The following is a 19,872-nucleotide window of genomic DNA, read 5'->3' on the forward strand; positions in this document are numbered from 1 at the left end:
CCAAAATGCCAATTACTCCCGGTCTTTAGTCATACTATGTATGACAGTTTTCCCAGTAATTTTGAGAGAAAAACTCTTGCTCCACAATTATAGATATTACAGTCATCTCTTCTGTAGCATCAGAAGATCGAAGAAGGAAGATGCATTGTGACTTAAATGGGAACAGTGTAACAATATGTTAAGCATATTATACTGGATCACCTCAATATAAGCAATCTCAGCACTGGCATCCCGTAATTGTGGATGCCAATCCTTAGCTGGTTTTGCCAGATGCTTCCCATCAATCACAAACCAAATGAGACGAGGCCAACCTTCAAATTAAAAAAAACAAAAAACAAACAAACAAAAAAAAACAACAAACAGAAAACCACAAATTACTGTCATTACACTACCAAAATCTTTTTCTTTTTTTCTTTCCCCAGTACTCCAGGATAACAATATGAATCAAGCTATGGCTGCAGCATCACAATCCTGACGGAAGAAGGAGGAGCACTAAGTGCTCTCTTGACAATAATGGCAATTCTTTATACGTAAACTAGAAGCTCGCAAGCAGACTCAATGAGGTGGCTTAGCAGTAAAAATCAATATATACATTGCTTATACTAAAACAGAATTTGAGTACTTTGAAAACATACCTTTGAATGTAACCACCTCACCCGTTTGAGCTTTAGGAAGGCCTTTCTGACAAGCATCGGTGGTTAAAGCAAGCGTTACTCCACAGCTGCCCAAAAGAAAGCCAATTTGTTGGCTGCCAGCATCCTACAGAGAAACCATATTATAGCAAACTCACAAATAATCAGTTTACTCACAAATTGCACAGTTTACTGCAATTTTTCCATGTTTTGAAAATACTAAGCCAATCTATACCACAGGGAAAAAGAAAGGTGCAAAGACCTTTCATGATAGCACTGAAATCTATGCTCAAAACACAGTTTTGCTCAGGGTGAACTACGTCAGATTAGGGAGTAGTCTGGTAAGCAATGGAAGAATGGAAGAATGGAAGAATGGCTGTGCACAATTCTCCAACCCTGGAGGAAGTTCATATGTTTCATCAAGAAACAGCCAGTTTGATGTTGTTTCTGAGACTTGAGGCACCAAAGTGCAGAGCCTGTTCTACTTGCCTCTATTCTATTGTATCTATCTCTATTATATTGTTATATTATTTTTATATATATTATAAACAATATATATATAATATATATTGTTAATATTATTATATTGTATTCTATCTCTATTATATTCTATATAATAGTTCCCACTATTCAACGTGGGAGCTGAAAATATTGCACCTCTGTGTTGAATTTTGAGGAAAAAAAAACCACAGATCTTTTCCAAAAGAACATATTAGAACAATTTCTATAAGGACGCATCCTAAAATAGTAAAATTATTAGGTTCACAACATTTTGTCCCATCTCTTAGAACATGCACTTCAGTCTACTAGGCTCTGGAGAAGCAGAGTGAGTCATTCAGCTGATGCACTGTACTGCTTTCAAAAGTGCAGGCTTGGAGGGATCCCATGTAAGATCCAGGTACCACCCATCCCTCTCCAATTCATTTATGAAGCTATGAATTTTTTGGATGTATTCGCCTACCTTTCTTGTCAGCGGAACTTCTATTGGCACAGGGATAAGTTCTGCCAGGAGACATCCATAAAACGCCACCATAAACATAACTGGATCACTATTAGGAAATACAAGAGCTACCTACAAAAACACATTAGAATGACATGAAATGCCTTTTGTTGTCATTTGGGTGGCACCTTTTTTAAAATCTGTGGGACAAAAATGTCACAGCACTATCCAGGTTCACAAAATAGGAAGAGAAATAGTGAGAGCTGTGATTACACGTAATATTACAAATTACAGTATTACAAAGCTGAAGCTGTTCCTTACTCTCTATTTTATCCATACAGATGACCTCAAACAAACCTACCCGGTCTCCAGGCTTTAGCAGTGGTTCATTCCTACTGGTTAGCTTGTTTAGCAGGGTATATGCTAACTTCAAGCTCCGACTCCACAGTTTGCCTAAAGATGAGGAAGAAATAAAAAAATAGAGGCTTAAATTGCAAAATTCAGCCAGCAGTAGACAATATCTATATACAAGCAAGCTGGTTGTATTAGAACAGAATTAGTAGTTACATTAGCAAATACTGGGGATCAAACTGCTTGGCCTAAAAAGAAAAACCCTAATCTGCACAGAAATTTAACTAAAATTTAATAAACAGGGGTTAGGAATAAATGCCATATTACGCAACACTGTGAAAAGCCAGTTTGGTGCTTTACAGCTTTCCATAACACAGAACAAAGAAGTTATCCAAGCTTTCAAATTAAAAGACAAAAATCTAACTACTTATTGGAAATAGTAAAAACAAATAAATAAATGAAATTCTTTAATATGTAGCTTTCAAAAATAAGAACAGTGATTAAAAAAAAATAAAGCCAACCATTTGTTCAACAATGAACATCTGCTTCTTTCTTCCAGTTGCCATCAATACCTACCATAGGTAAGTGTATAGACAGCTTTCCCAGTTGTATCCAATGCAGTCAGACAAGGGGCTTTTGGCTGGGTAGTTCCCCAGCGTTGCAAGGCTGCCAGCAGAGAAGGTGGCCAGTTGGTCACCACACCGACAGGTTCACCTTTAAGTACATTCATCTGGTTTCCTTCAGGCTTCGGTTGATTTGGGTCAGGCTGTTGCACTAAAATCAGAAAACAGTAAAGTGGGTGAATGTGGGTCTTCACCAAATGTGCAAATTATACTTAAGACTGTTCTACAAACCATACTCATCCTTACTCACAGCTTCTCAATGCTAGTGCTTCTCCCCTGCTTTATGATGATGCTAACTTAATCGTCTGTTGGCTTCTTAAAAAATAATCAACTTGTAGTTCTGATTCCACACTGCTTAAAAAAGATGGCCGCAGGAGCAGAACTTCAATCCTGAGTTCACTCTTTTTACCCTCCTGTGAGACATTATTTTCTGCTGTTTGTTCTGCACATCTATTTGAATGAAAGCCTACACCAAACCAAGAAGCATCATCAGAAAGAATGGCTTCAGCACCAATTGGATGTACTTTCACTGCACCAAATTTTCAACAGGTGATGAAGAATGACTATATGGCTCTGTAACCTAATAATACAAATCAGCTGAAACGCTCCTGGTATTACAGAGTATCTTGGTTGATTTTATACACTTCAACGTTAAGTTTGCCTGAAAAATCTCCACAGAAAGAATAGAACAGCAAACACTTCACATTTTAGAGCATCAAATAAACACTACAAGGAATCTAGCAGCAACTGCTGAAGATACAACACTGAGAACAGAATTTTCATTTACTCTTGAAGAGTATGAATGGAAAAAAATCTATTCTCCAAAATTAACCGATGCTGCAGGTTTTAAAGAAGGCCAGTTTTGTTCTTCAAAATGCTTTACTTTCTGTCTGGACACATACAGGCAAATCAGAAAATGAATCAGTAATTAAGCAATATCTGCAGAGTATGTAGAAGCACTATAGTTTTATGCAGTAGATACATAACACTGCACAGTGCAGTCTAAGTATTCAGTTTCTCTTAATCTGTAAAATCATGAAATATTCTATATTCCAAACAGAAGATATTAGCATACGTGCAGACAACGTTAAACTAATGAATTCCAGTTAAAAGTAAGCAACCCTTCTCATTTAAGTAGACTTGGACACTGATCAGCTAAAAGACATCTTTTCAGAACAGGATGTGGGGGTTGTGCATAGAAAATAAGCTGCCTGCAGGTAAACAATGGTCATCACACTGAGCCAAACTGGGCTGAATCAGATTTTCCAAAGCAAGTGAGGAATGTCGAGTATAAGAACACACAGCAGGAGGGCTGAGTTGGAATATTATGCTTCACTTTTACACTGTGGACAGAATGGTCATATGTTACTGCAGTTCTATCATGATTATTGTTTCTCTTTAGGAAGAAAAAAAGAAAACAACACTTGCTAAGCCATATCAGTTCTTTCTTGAATTGCTTACACAAAGAGTGAAAATTGGATTTAAAAGAAAATTAACCTTCTAGTAGTTCTTCAAAATCATCAACAAAAAACTCTTTCAAAGGTGGGCGCTTTGGTCTTTTCAACGTATTTAGAAGCTGCTGGATTTTAGAGGACACTCTGCTATTCACTGGGACACCTGCCAAACAGAAAGGATGCATTATTTAACATGTATTAATAAACATACGAAACACATGTTTCCACATTGCTGACAACATTATTCCAAGCTCAGCACAGATTTCAGGTGGAAGAGTCATTCAAAATGCATAGCTTGTTTGGGTAAAAAAAGCTTTAAACAATATCAGTTTCACATATGGATTACAGCGCAAGGTTTTCATAATGGAGGGCTGCAGCAGGAGGATGGTCTCTGTAAACAGATCCTAGCATTGCCATGTGTCAGACCACAGATGGCTCCCACCAGTCCAAAAGGGACCCACTCCTGGCCAGAGCTGAGCCATGAGTGATGTTGGCTGTGTCTCTGGCAGCAGATTTAAGAAAGGGGAAAAATGCTGTGTAACAGCAGCTGGGAGAGAACGGTGAGAAATGAGAGAAGCAGTCCTGCAGCCACCCAGATCAGTGCAGAGAGAGGGCAGGAGGTACTGCAGGCACAGACCAGACCTCCGTGGGCAGCCTGTGGAAGAGCCCACAGTGCAGCAGGGAGATGTGACCTGAAGGATGCTGCAGCCCCATGGAGACACTGCAGATACAGGTCCCAGCCTGGAGCTGCTGCCTGTGACTCTGAACTGCTGGAGCAGTTCTAGCAGGATGGACCCTGCAGTACCACAGCCATGCAGGAGCTTTGCCTGAAAAGCTGCAGCCCGTGGAAAGCCCATGCAAGATCAGTTCAGGAAGGATAGCATCATCCTGTGGGAGGGACCCCACACCGAGCAGGGACACAGAATGACTATGGGGCAGTGGCAGAGATGAAGTGCTGTGGGTTGTGCTGCTTGAGGGGAAGATACAAGAGACAGTTGATGGGAGAGAAGGGAAGGCATTTGTAGTTTCTTTTAGTTTCTCACTGCTCTAGTCTATTAGCAACAGGCAATACTATATTCAACTCCCTGCACTGAATCTGTTTTGCTTGTGATGGTAATTAGTGAGGGATGACCCTGTGCTTCCCAGTGGCAGAACACAGGAAATGCAAAACAGCCTTTCCTTTGCAGACTGACATATGCACCACACAAATAAAAATGAGGAGTGGGCTTTGGAGGAAGCATGGCACATGATGGGTGTCAAGCTCAGTTCTGCTCATTCAGAAAAAAGGACACAGATAGTTGGAGGTTTATAATGCAATTACCATCTCCAGTTTCCAAAATGCTGCTGTTATAGCCTCTGGGAACTCCTCGTACTGATGCTACTTGTGGACGCTCATGATGCAAGTGTTCCACCAGACCAGTGGTTACATCAGGAGGTGCAGAGTGGTTATCTGTATAAATGTGAGAAAAACAAATGAGCCCATCAATCGTGTTAATGCATCCAATGTTGCTTCTTACAGCACTTTTGCTGCTCTCCCATTTTTGACGAAATTCTTTTCTTTAATCAAATCATAACCAAAATCTTAAGGAGGGAATGAGAAAGCTGCATTGAATTCTGAAAGGAACCACTTTGCCTTCCCAGAGGGGAAACGAGCTCCACCTAATTCCAAAGTGACCCAAGGAAATTCAGACATAAGTTACAGGATGATTACATCATCCTTTTCCTTTAGCAGCCTTTCTTACCACGTTTTTCAGTCAGTCGATGTATCTGTTATCAATGCTTCCTATTCTGGGGTACAGACCATCTGTCCTTCACGAGCAGTACTAGTGAGGACAGCCGGGTTACCTGTGACGTGCACGTACAAAACTGGTGCAGATGTCAACACTGAACACACTTTGGTGCACCACTGATCAAAACAGATAAAGCACAGGGCTTCCTGACGCATGACGCGGTCATGTAGGCCTGACATCACAAACTGTTTAATTTCAATGGTGTGTGATACAAGCAATTAATACTTAACCATTCTGTAACATACACAGGAAAAGCAGAGCAATTCTCGTGAACTCAAAGTATTGAATAATCACCCTGTAACAATCTTAAGGCAAAAACTTGCATTACTTGGAACTGTGCTATGCCTCTACACTACAGAAGAACACTTGGGAATACTGTCATTAGAAAACCTGTGATCTACTTTATGGAATGGTTTTGAAGAAATATAAGTATAGGGAAGGAGAGTTCAAGTAAGGAATACTTGAATTACTGATATCAGGAATTACTGATATCAGGAATTGCAGACCTGAAATATTCAGAATCCTAATGAATAAAAATTGGATTTCAACAGGAAAAAGCTTACGAACAGAACGCTGTGCCATGCTAGAAAACTGCATGGAGTCATACAGCTCACTGGTGATAGGCCTTGAAGAATTTTTGTGTGGCAGAAATTCTGCAGCAAGAACCAAAGCCTGATGAGATACAGACAGTGCTGTGAAGTATGTAATATTCACCAACTCATTTTTAAGAAGCGATTAGCCCTAGGGTAACAAGTGCTTATAACTCTGCTCACAGATTTCCAGAGCTTAAAGATAAACAGCTCTAAGCAGTTTTAGTAGGATCATCAGAAGAAAACTTATTCTCATACTTTCTAGTAATCACCACTGCAATGACAAATCTTGTGTTAGAGAGATCTGTCACATTAGGTATTAAGCAGGACCACAAAATTCCTTCATTTGGGTAAGGTACCAGAAGGACAAAGTATCACTTGATTTAATAAGTGTTGGATTTCAAACCAGTAACAATAAAACATGACAACTATGAGTAAAACTGATCCATATAATCTTCACAATACTTCACAAGGTTCATAGAAAGCCCAAGTATTCAGAATAAACTGAAAGGCCCTTGATAAGCACTATACAGCTTCATTTATTTTTTTTAAATTGTATTGATTCCCATCTTTACCAATGTCCTAAAACACTGACTTCATAAAGCCTACTAAATAAGAAAGGAAACACAATCCAAAGTACCTGGGCCCCATAGTGCAGTGTCAGCCCACTGTACTTACAAACCCTGGATGGATTATTAATGAGTAAAGCTTTCATTCCTTTAATATACTAGCAAGAACTATGCTCAGAGATGTAACTGCAGTGTGACTTCATCAGTGGAAATCCTCAAAATACCATTCTGCATAGAAGATGTTGTCACCACTAAGCACTAATGTGACCCAACACGTGAATCTGTGGCATGCATTTGATGTGGCATGCATATAGGTACATACATCAAAGTCACAGCAGAGAATAAAACATACATACACACTACGAAGTCCAGAAGCCATATTTAAAGTACAGGAATTGAAACACTGAAAGAATGTGAGTTTTGCCATGTATATTCCTGTTAAGAAAAAGCACACACATGCAAAAGACAGATTTTTCAAATACAAAAGTTCTGCAACTAAATGCACAGAAAGTAACATAGGGAAGAAGGTATTTGGGAACACTTATAGAAGAGCTGAGTTCAAAGAAATCACACCAAAAATGAGAATGCTTGGGAAAAAAAAGAACATTTACAATCATTTCCAACTGAAAATGAGCACATAAAAGAGCTACATGTGGAGGTGCTGCTCCATAGCATTCAGGTATCTCTTAAGCATCTCACAGCCAAGTTTCATGCAGATCAGTGTCCCTAACCCAGAAGCGGAATGCAGGGGTGCTTATGAACAACTTCTCTGCAGCCCACAGCTACTGTGTCCTGCACAATGAAGAAAACTGGTCTTCACACATCTGCCCTGAGAAGACAGAATTCCTTTTATGCATCCACAAGGAATAATTTCCATCTTCAGGACTTACGCTCAGATGAAAATCACATTAATTTCATTAATTATATAGGCATTCTATTCATAAGTCCATGAAAATCCATGAAATGAGTCTCTCTTGCCTAGAGATACTTTGTCAAAGCACTGAAAGGGAAATGCGGAGCGGCCAAAAAATCATGTGAACACACTTGTGACTTAGAGACCAAAGTTAATGGGATTCAGACCTCAGTTACTGATTAGAAGAGACGGAGACAATAAATGCTAATGATAAATGCAGTAACCCAAGAAAAAAATGCATGAGATACAATATAGAAAATTAAAAGCAAGGCATCAGACAGAGAGCAGTCTCTAAGGAAGAACCTTATAATGAAGATTAAAATACTACAGAAAAGCCCTAACCTAAGCAGAAAGCTGGGTTAGACACAGACTGCTGTATCTCATTTCATCTCTTGGAAATTACTCAATAAAAATGGACATTTAAAATAAATGTATTAAATTCTACTGGAACAACAAAAAATAAAGAGAGCACACTAGCTCAGCTACAACTTAACACAGAATCCCTAAGCCATTACTTCCTGCATATTCCTCTGCAAAAAAACCTTAGAAACCTCATTTCAAACACTCTCACAATCTCCTGTGGTGGTAACACAGCAATCAAAGCTCAAACACCTACCACATATCCCTGCTTCCAGCTAAGAAAGAGAATCCATAGGATCATTAAGACTAGAAAACACCTCTAACATCAGTCAGTCCAACCATCAGCCCATCAGTACCGTGCTCACTAACCACGTCCCTCACAGGTACATGTGGGATATGATCGATGAGCACAAGGTTTGAAGTACCAGAGAGCAGTGGATGCATTTCCAAATCGTGCTTTTAAGTCTTTCAATAAACAGATTACGTGCCAAAGATCATGATCATCCATTTTCCCTGCTACTGCACAAGAGCTAAGGAGGGAAATTTAAACTTTAAGAATACCCTGACACACTGCTACCTTTAGACATGTTAAAGAAAGTATTACACTAACATAACACAAGGCTCCAGACAACGTGCCTTTACTTTTATCGATGAAAGACAAGCCGCTTAAACAGGATGCATATTTCTATTTGACTTGATACAGCACCGTAACCTTGTACTTTCAATACTGAAGTCTACTGCTTGGGAATTTAATACAGACTTAGTATAAATTCTCCAGCATATGAAAACTGTTATTCAATACACACGTATAGAATATTTTGATGAAGCATAATATTAGAAATATGTAAGAAAGAAGGGTTATGTATTGCAGAAGTCAGTACATTCACTGAGGAATTAATAAAACTCATTTTACACTCTAGCACATACAAGGCCTCCTCTGTGGAAATATTCCAGTGTTTATTGACAAAAAAAGCCACAGTGTAAAAACAGAGAAAGGAGGGAGCTGCATCAGAGAAGGGTCAGATGGGGGTGAAGAGAAGGCTGTGCCCCAGAGGGCAATGGGCATGGAGCAGCTCCCAGGGCTCCCAGAGCTCAGGGAGCATTGGGACACCAACCTCAGTCAAAGGGGCTGGGTTTAGGAGGCGCTGTGTGGGGTTGAGGGCTGGACTGGGTGACCCTTGTGGGTCCCCTCCAGCTACGACTCTACGAGCTTTTAATCTCTGATCCTCCTTCCCAATAGAAACTATAATTACATATTTATTTCTCTTTACTGAAATTTCAAACCATTCCACTGTGCAATGTTAAACATCTAGCTTCTTAAGTGCTGGACTTTGAACTGCTATGTAGGCCTTGATATTGCATACAATTTTCACGATTAAATACTCTGGATGGATAGATCTTAAGAAGCTGGTTGTGAAATTTGATCTCTCTTTACTGTATAAAGCTTGAGATATTCGCTGTAACACGTTGCTGTGTTACATTTTACACATACTATTCTTATCTTGCAAGCTTTTACAGTTATGATGGAATTTCATCAACAATCTTACACGAACTTCAAAGGTTAGTCATAATTGTATTTGTGAATTTTAAGGAGATAAACATGATCCCTATGAAATTCCAGACCGTCCTCAAAGCAAGGTGCAGAAATACTCCATTTTACTTATGCCCACTAAACACAATAAATAAATGCAAGTTTCCTTCTTAAATCAGATTTTGAGGGCAGCAGACATCAGTGGCTCATTCATACTGTTCCAGTGCCTCCTGTACACCAAATACTTCCCAGTGATCCAGCAGCAACATTCAAAGTCCATAAGAATAGTATGAATAAAAGTTTGGGAAAAGGAAGATGAAAATGTAGATTTCTTTAAAGGCAACAAAAAGGTCATATTTCATACAAACAGGACAGTTCTTGCTAACAGTAAAACCACAAAACAGAAGAGCCTACGCTTATGGATGAAGTACTGATGAAGTATAGAAAAATGAATGAAGCTAAATGCTGCCTGTAGCTTTGTATGGCACTTTGCATAACATTTCAGTTTTTTTCCTATCTGACCTAGCCTGTTCTCCATAAAGAGTTAGAGAAGACTGTCTGTATGTCTGTGCAGGCATACAGCACCAGGTAAGCAAAAAGCTGAGTAAGCACAACTGCCGGAACTCTAAACATTCAGGAACAGCGTATGTGATACCTATTGCACAGCATTAAAAACACAAGAATTTGAGAACGTATTGCTTTCAGCTCTGGGGTTCACAGCACAAGAAAGACATGGACCTGTCTGAGTGGGTCCAGAGAAAGGCTACAAAAGTAGTCAGAGGGCTGGATTACCTCACCTACAAAGACAGGCTGAGAGAGTTAGAGCTGCTGTTGAGTTTCCCATGCAAAATGCAGAAGAGATAGAAGACCTACAGGGAGCCTACAAGAAAAATGGTGAGGGATTCTTTACCAGGGAGTGTATGACAGGACAAGCGATAAAAGTTTTAAATTAAAAAAGTGCCAATTTAAGATTAGACAAGAAGAAACTATTTACACAGAGCGCAGTGAGGCACTGGCACAGGCTGCCCAGAGAAGCTGCGAATGTCTCATCCTTGGAAACATTCAAGGCTGGGTTTAACACAGCTTTGAACAACCTGGTCCGACAGGGTTGGAACTGGGGAGGCTTTAAGGTCTCTTCCAACCCAAACCATTCACAATAGGTGAAACTTAAATATAACTTTTTTTCTTTCTAAACTATACTGGAAAAAAAGAAATACATGTATTTGAAATACATAACTACTACTGCTCCTCTAGGTCCTTCTCCAAAAGTTTACATAACTACTCATCTTTTGTACACAAACAAATCCATGATCAATTTTCACTTGACTATGTATAGAAATAATATAAAAAACATCTCCACAACAGAAAAGATGGCTTTTGTCCCTGCCTGCTAAGTATCCCACAAGTGAAAAAAGGAACAAGAAGTTCTGGACCTTCAGTGTTACAGAGACTGAGACAAAACTCACTCATGGGAATGCTGCTTGAGCACTGGAAGAAAGTCAGTGTCACTCCAGTCCTCAAAAAGGGCAAGAGGGAGGATCTGGGAAACTACAGGCCAGTCAGCCTCATCTCCATACCTGGAAAGTTATGGAATAACTTGGTCTGGATGTCATCTCCACGGACTGGAAGAAAAGAAGGTTATCAGGAGTAGCCAACACGGATTCGTCAAGGGGAAGTCACACTTCACCAACCCAGTAGCCTGCTAGGATGTCATGACTGGCTGGGTAGATGACGGGACAGCAGTGGATGTTGTGCGCATTGATTTAGCAAGGCTTTTTACACTGTCTCCCATAACATCCTCATCAGTATGCCTAGGAAGTTGTGGGAAGATGAGTGGACAGTGAGGTGGACTGAAAAGTGGCTGACTGGCAGAGCTCAGAGGGTTGTGATCTGGAGGTGCAGAGTCAAATTTGGAGATCTGTAGCTAGAAGCGCTCCCCAGAAATTGGAACCAAGTCTGATCTTGTTCAGTGACTTCATCAGTGAGCAGGATAAAGGGATGGAGTGCAGTCTCAGCAAGTTTGCTGATGATACAAAGCTGGGAGAAGTGGCTGACACACCAGAAGGCTGTGCAGCTGTTCAGCAAGACCTGGAGAGGCTGAGAGTTGGACAGATCGGAATATGATGAGGTTCAACAATTTCAAGAGTAGAATCCTACACGTGGGGAGGAATAATATCACACATGAGTGCAAGTTAGGGGCTGACCTGCTGGAGAGCAGCTCCGCAGAGAAGGTGCCCTGGTGGCCAGGCTGGCCATGAATCAGCAGTGTGCCCTTGTGGCCAAGAAGACTGATGGTGTTGTGGAGTGCATCAAGAAGAGCATGGACAGCAGGTCAAGGGAGGTTATACTCCCCACTCTGCTCTGCCCTGGTGAGGCCACATCTGGAGCACTGGGTCCAGTTTTGTGCTCTCCAGTTCGAAAAAGGCAGGGAACTGCAGGAGAGAGGCCAGCGAAGGGCCACAAAGACGATTAGGGGTCTGGAGTATCTCCCTCATGAGGAAAGGCTGAGAGACCTGGAACTGTTCACCCTGGAGAAGACTGAGAGGTGATCATACCAAAGAGAGTCTATCAAATGGATGGGGTCAGGCTCTTTTTGGAGGACAAAAGGCAACAGGCACAAACCGGAACACAGAAAGTTCCATACGAACATGAGGAAGAACTTCTTCAATTTGAGGGTGACAGAACTTTGGAATGGGCTGACGAGAGAGGTTGTGGAGTCTCCTGGATGCTTTCCACTGCAATCTACTCTAGGGAGCCTGCTGTAGCAGGGGAGTTGGATTAGATGATCTTCAGAGATCCCTTCCAACCCCTATGATATTCTGATTCACACTTTGGCTTACCAGTACTTCTATTTTTTCACTTTAACTCCAGAATAAAGGCCAAACGTTATCACGACAAACTGCAATTAAAGGAAAACCACATGTCACTTTGAAATCTAGCATTTTCAGTACCTCTAATTTCATATCTTCTCAAAGATTCCAAATATATTTCTAGACTTCTAGATGTTTATTGATTGAGTCACCTTTGAAATCCATAGCATAATGCTGAAAAATACTGTAAGATTATAAAGCACACACCAAAAACACGATCCCTTTGAAATTCCACTTTTAGGATCACTGAAAATTTAACTTCAGTTTCTTGATAAATCAAGCATTTTATCACGAGAATGCATGTTCAGATCTCCTGAAAAACTGGTTTGATTTAAATTAAATACATATGTATCATACATACCTGGTCTGAGGATTGTACATTTTAAGGCTATTTATGGATATCTCCTGGTGGAGCACAGCACGTACCTGACTTCTGCATTTAGCTCTGCTTTGGGATTTTAATTCGATTTTATTCCAATCACACAGGGAGTTCTTTACTAACCTAGCTGGATGTGTGCCATGAGATCTGCAAGCACCGTGGCAGCAGCAGTGGCAGTAGCAGTACTGGAAGCAGCAGCAGGTTTCCCTCCTGGATGAGATGAGGTGGAAGATGCAGAGGATGAGGTGGACGAGCCCTGAATAACCCGGTTAAGCCAGGGCTCTACGTTGGAATGGCTCTGGAACGGAGTGGAGGTGATCCGCCCTTGCCGACGCAACGAGCCCTCATCTTCTGATGCTGACGATGTGTCTGTGATTAAAATAATGACGACAGGCATGTAATGTGGGAATGACCCAACAGACAGGAACATGAAGTTTTTCCATGTTCTTCGCATAGCATTCTCATGTGCTACACATGAGATGCATCTATTAAGCAAATGGTATCTTCACATGCACCAATTCTGTTCATTACCATTTTTAGGGAAATGCAACAAATTCTATGTGTTGTAACAAGAGCACCTTGAACAAAGTTTCATTTATCACCCGCACTTGGAAAGACAATGTTTGAAAAAACTTTCTACCTAAGATACTTAATATACTTTGAATCACGCTAAATAAGCATACCACCCTTATGGAATATTTCTGAATAGATAAATTGGAACTTGTCCTATCTGAATAATTTCCATCATTTTTTGTTGGATATATTTTCTTTTCCCTCCTCTTTCCTTTCTTCTTCTTTTTTTTTTTTTTTTTTTAATTTTTCACATATAGGTTCTTTTGACATTTTTTTAACTACTTACTAAAAAAAGGTACAGCGCGAATGAAAGAGACATTAATCAAAGAATAACCCCATGAACTTTAACCACAAGCTGACATTAAGGTGCATAACATGTAAATGCTTAGAAAAACATGTTTTTATTGCAGATGAATATTTGTTGCTGTTAGAAGCCTGATAACCATGTTAGTTACCATCCAGATATTCACAGCTTTTTGTAAGTTTCCCTTTTGCATCTAATCTTTCTTATGTGCTCAATCAATAAAATAAAAGAGTCTTTTAAAATGTATATAAAATAATCTCACTACACTTGAAGCCAAGACTCTAACAGAAGTTTATATTTTCGCCTTGTTTTAAGTTTGAGATTTCCTGCAGAACTTGTTTGAACGTTAAGGAATGCTTGCCAAAAAAAAAGGAAGTTACTAAATAGGCTCCATATTCTGTCTCTTACTAAAGGAACTGTTGCATTTTAAGAACTAGGTCCATAACACAGCACCCTCCATAATCCCGGTAATCAAAAGGATGTTCCTACAACAACGCACTGTCCATATCACGTCAGTTTGTGCAGAGTAGTTCCAAGTCACACATAAAGCTGAGAATACTCCTGAAAAGATACTGCAGGCAGAAGTCAACATGAGCCAAACAACAGCTGAGGAGAAAGACAGGATGTCCACTGCTGTACACCAAAGTCCTTTCCAGATGTGGTGCTCCTGAGTGACAAGAGGTTGTTGCCTCAGAAACCTGCAGTCTTTGTTTTGGAACTTTTCTAAATCCTCTGAACATAGTGATATGTAATTCCAAGACCAAATTTTGTTGAAGCCATATTGAAGAGCATTACTTCATCTTTGGCACAACTTTCAACCACCACATGTTCAGTCCTGTTTTTAAGAATATGTGCATTTCCAGCAGCTTCAGGAAAACTGCTCTTAACCAGTGCAAAACCACAAAACTAGAAACCCTGTTTATCAGAGCAGCCTTTTCAAAGTTAAAATTACAAATGTCTTTACTTGACCGTCTCTACTGAAATATGACAAGTTCTGAATAAAAATACACACGATTGATTTGGAGAAGATACAGCTGTGGATGACCATTCCTGAGACTGTGCCTTATATGGTATTTCTGGTCTACTCCCACAGTTGTAGTTTTCGCCTGCTGACTACATCTGCCCCTGGAGAGGAGCCAAAACAGCCCTATAGCACTTGCAGCCTTCCCTTCCTTTTAGGCAGAGGCAAACACAAACAGTTCCAGGAACATGTAACAAAATAGGATAACAAACAATCAGGCTCAGGAAAAAAAAAGGCCACATTTGCGATGTATTATCTCTTCAGAGTGAAAAATAAGAGTACTGAAAAACAGAGGCTTCTCAGAGGATGCATACTCTGATTGTGTCTGTTACCCAGTTACAAGTTCTACAAAGTCTCTCCAGAATTTCTAAGCTTTCCGATATCTCATAGAGGCTGAAAAACTTTAAATAAAATATTAACTGTGTATGAAATGGAAATCCTCAAAGGAAACACTTGCTGATTTCCAAACAATTCTATCATGAAGGGAAAAGCAGCTAGGTAGCATCTGGCTGTGCGACAACGCAGGAGTTAAGGGCAGTGTGCTGTGTGCAGAATGCTATGTACTTGGCTTGCAGCTCTTCCTGGCTGGGAGCTTACCCAAGAGAGGCACAGCAACCATCACCCTCTGGGCCAAATATACACTGAAACTGCAGCTCAAGTTCCTATCACGTGAAATGTGGGTGGGAAGAAGAAGCTCAGTGAGATGAAAACAAAAGCACATCAAAATTGTTGGAGATGGCCAGTAACTGCAGTTCCATTACTACTAGTCAGGAGACTTGGTTTTGAATTTAACGCTAACCAGAATGCAAGTCCAGGTCAGCGATGGTAACTACCCACAGTAACTACTAACAGCCCTTCAGCTATTAGCAATGTCTTATTTTAATTGCAATTAACTTCTGCAAATGCAAGGATTCTAAGATAGTAGAATGCTCACATGCTCAGGTCAACGCATTCCTAGCAATATGGAATGGAAAAAAGTCAAATTAGCAAAATTGCTTTGAAGGAGGTCTGAAGAAACCTAAAAAATAACAGCAAAGGCACGTGGAACTCCTGAGCTATCATGACATTGTGGTTATTACATACTAAAAAAGGATAATCCATGAGAGAAGTGCAATGCCCTCCGTTCAGGTACAAGGCATGGGTCATCAGCTTTCACAATAAGACAAAGTTCTACACGCTCTAGTGAAATGACTGTAGCACATTGTCTCCTGAAATCAACTCTTTAGCAAAAAATAGGCATCTTTTTTTTTTAAAGACCGATTTGAGATCCAGCAAGTCTCACAGATTCCTTGCCAGAGTAACAATCTTTGTTACTAGTACCTGACCAGTAAAATTAGATGCTTCAAAGCTACTCAGCTTCTTCGCAATTTCAATTTTTTCTTGTTGAGTCAACTCTGCAAATAAATTGTCTGATGCTATTTCCCACAGTATTCTCCTGGAGAAACTGGCTGCTCATGGCTAGGACAGGCGTATGGTTCACAGGTAAGGAATTGTCTGAATGGCCAAGCTCAAGCAGCTCTAGGGAATGCAATTCAATCCAGCCAGTGTTCAGCCACTTAAAGCATTTCCCAGGGCTCAATACAGGGCCCAGTCTATACTGCTGCATTTGAAGAGCTGCTGGAAAGCTGTCAAGCAGAAAGGAACCGCAGGGTGCTGATCGACAGTCAGCAGAACATAACCAGCAGAGCAATCAGGTGGCTAAGACCAACAGTCTCTTCGCTTGTATCTGAAATAGTGTGGCCAGCCACCAGAGATGTGACCATCCTCTTGTACACAGCACTAGTGAGAACGTACCTGAAACACTGTGTTTAGTGCTGGGCCCTCACTGCTTAAAGGCGACTGAGTTGATAAACCATGTGCAGAGATGAACACTGCAGCTGGTGAAGGGCCTAGAAAACAAGTCTTATGAGGAGCAGCTGGGGGAACTGAGGTTATTTAGTATAGAGAAAAGGGGGGCTGAGAAGAGACCTCATTGCTCTTCACAACTACCTAAAAGGAGGTTGCACGGAGGACAGTGTCAGTCTCTTTTCTCAGGTGAAAAGTGAGAGAATGGAACAGAATGGTCTCAAGCTGCACCAGGATAGGCTTGGATTGGCCATCAGAAAGAAACTCTTCACAGAGCGCAGACAGGCATTGAAATCAGTTGTCCAGGGAAGTGGTGGAATTCCCACTCCTGGAAGCATTTAAGAGATGTGTAGATGTGGCACTGAGAGATGTGGAAGATCAGACTGACTTGACCTTGAAGGTCTTCTCCAGCCTATGACTGGATACTGTGATTCTAAAATAAGACGATTATTATTGCCTTTTAATGAGCCTCATTTGATGAATTGATGCAGGTAAAGCAATTTCTCAAAGTATTTGGAATGGCCTGATCTTTCATGATTCAGAGTCATCTAGTGGTCCAGTATCTTCTCAAAGTGTCTCCATAACTTTCTCTTAGAAGCTGCACAACAGATCCCAGAGAGAACTTAACTCAACTTTTATTATAAATCACTTAGGATTCTTCTGTATCCTACTAAAGCCCAACCTCAGTATTTTTGACTTTAGTGCTAACCATTTGGGCAGGTGTGTTAGAAGATGATACTCTAGCATCTCCTGTTTGACAGCATTTTTTAACCCTCCCTCTAAGAAGAAATGATCTAATGGTCTAATCTTTTGTAACTGATAAATTCAACTGCATTCCTCAGCAGGGTACATCACAAGTTATCTAAATTCTGTAAGTCATACTTGTCAACAAGAAGGCTGGAATCTATTTGATGTGACTGTAGCAGTTTAAATGTTTTCTGTTAAGGAAAAACATGTAGTGCTGAATCTGCTCGTCTACAAGAGGCAAGGCTGCCACAGCTTCATGCCCCAGCTCCAAGCAGAGCTGAGGCTCAAGCACAGCACACACACACAATATGTGATAGTCCATGTGCGTACAAACACTACTGATCACACAGATAACCCATGCAAACACATACAGGCAGCACCACTGTCTTCATTCTGCTTTTATCTGCGGCTAACGCAGGCCTCTGACACAAGTACCACATCAGAGGTAGCACTTGGTTTCCCTCACTGCAGCCTCTCTGGTCACTAGTATCCAGATGCTGGTACTCAGGCTCCACTCACTCCTGATGCTCGCACCACGGAAACAAGAGCCTCAGTGACCTGCTGTTCTACGTATTGCTAGCACTTCAGTCCATCACACTTCTCTCAACAGGCACACAGACCCTAAATCTATGGTTCAACTCCAACTGCTGGACCTCAGCCCCTCCCCACACACCAAACAAGAAGTCCTTTCACCCAGGAAAAGCGTTGGAAATACTAGTCAGGGCCTGCCAGGCAAGAATACCCTTTTTATAATTGGCCTTCTATATACCCTTACCTCTCTAATTTCCCCATACTTGTTTCTCAAAAAATGACCATCTATTTCTCTACTTCAATTCATCACCTAAACACTGTGCAATCCTAAAACGCCCTTCTCTTGCATCCCCTAACTTGCTCCATGCTCCCCTGGCAGCACCTGCCTTCCCAAGCTCAGAAGGTGCTTGAAGTGCTTACCAGTCTTGATGGGTTTCACGTGTGGATAGTAGGGTTCAGGGTCTCCAGGGACAGCCCTGGAAGAGCCTGGAAAGGGTGACCCCTTTCTCTTGAATTTTTAACTTAGGCTCTTACCAATGTTGTTCCCCATGCTCCCCTGGGCCTGTGGGGATGGGTCAGTGATGGGCTGATTGCTTCTGGAATGGGTTGGAAGGAGCTGGCACAGGGCATTTTTGGGGCTCCCCCACCTACCACTTTCTTCCTGCGTTCCTTTGAATGTATGAATGAGCTGAGCACTGAATAATGATTTTTTTCCTAGGGTCTCTCAAGCCCCTGAGACTTTCCTCCTTTGATGTAGCATATAGACCCCTGATGGAGTGTGTACAGCAGTGGCTGCAGGGACACCATCAGAGCTGCTCCCAACCTGTCCTGAAGGTAGCCAAAAGAGAAAGATGCCTAGTTCTCTCAAAAGAACATCAGGCAATTTTTTCTAGTTTTAAATGCCAAAGGAGACAGGAAAATCTAGCTGTCCTCCCACTCCTTTATCCATCCCAGTGGAACTTCTGGAAGCCAGCTATTTTTTATTACTGAATCTCATGCAGAATAACAGTGTGTTCTTTTCTTGTCACGACATACCTAATTCCAAATGTACAGTGACTTGGCAAACTACAGGAATGAGACAAGGACAGTGATACTACATAAAATGCATCACTAATTGTTACATCAGAACTTATTTTGGACAGTGAAAAGAAATACCGCTTGGAAAAGCTAGTAACAGAAAAAGTAGGGCCTCTGAAGATTCAATATGCAGATGGTCTTGAAATATAACTGAATTTTCTCCAGCATTACGTTCCATGCAATTCATGGCAGTTCCGTTGTTTATACATGACCTGTACACAAAGAAACTCAAAAGCATGACAGCCACCCTGCTGCATTAGTTGCCCTTACGGGCTTTTGAGTATACGCGTAGTAAAAGAATGATCTAACAAAAAACACAGTAATATCTTAAAGGAAGAATGTAAAGATTCTGGAAGTGCAGATTTAAAACTCCAGAAGACAAATACTTTTAACTAATGAAATGATCAAAGAACCCCCACAAAAAAAATATAGAACTGTATAACTAGGAAAGAAAAATGGAATTTCCTTTAAAAGGTGTGAATAGAAGGAAGAAACATAGCCCAGGAAGCAAATGAGCAACATAGCATATCTGCTCTTTTACAGGAATAAGAAAGAAAATTGATGGAGAAGGGCACTAGAGGTCAGTGTGCTTCTACTCCACAGCCTCATTAGGAAGGGTAAGAGCACCTCATTCACAACTTCAGAGCTAAGAGAAACGCTTTGCTGAATAAAATACTGGCCCCCATACACCAGACAGCAAGACGTATCTGGAGAAGGATTTTCTCACGTCTAGAGAATTCATTGTGAGCTTACAGAAAGATTATTTATTTAC

General features: G+C 40.8%; 1 protein-coding gene across 2 annotated transcripts in view; it reads right to left on the reverse strand.

Moving 5' to 3' along the window:
- Positions 1-19,872, reverse strand: part of DIP2A (disco interacting protein 2 homolog A) — a gene marked incomplete at both ends in the record, with an annotated part of 99,864 nt that overhangs the window by 34,112 nt on the left and 45,880 nt on the right. For both annotated transcript variants that reach the window (XM_079539424.1, XM_079539423.1), the window contains 8 exons: positions 202-311; positions 636-759; positions 1,594-1,704; positions 1,934-2,025; positions 2,500-2,697; positions 4,044-4,163; positions 5,322-5,450; positions 13,126-13,371. In XM_079539424.1, the coding sequence (XP_079395550.1) occupies positions 202-311; positions 636-759; positions 1,594-1,704; positions 1,934-2,025; positions 2,500-2,697; positions 4,044-4,163; positions 5,322-5,450; positions 13,126-13,371 (1,130 nt within the window). The remainder of the gene's footprint in view (positions 1-201; positions 312-635; positions 760-1,593; positions 1,705-1,933; positions 2,026-2,499; positions 2,698-4,043; positions 4,164-5,321; positions 5,451-13,125; positions 13,372-19,872) is intronic.

The sequence above is a fragment of the Tetrao urogallus genome (assembly GCF_951394365.1).
Source record: "Tetrao urogallus genome assembly, chromosome: 8".
In the NCBI taxonomy this organism is placed as follows: domain Eukaryota; kingdom Metazoa; phylum Chordata; class Aves; order Galliformes; family Phasianidae; genus Tetrao; species Tetrao urogallus.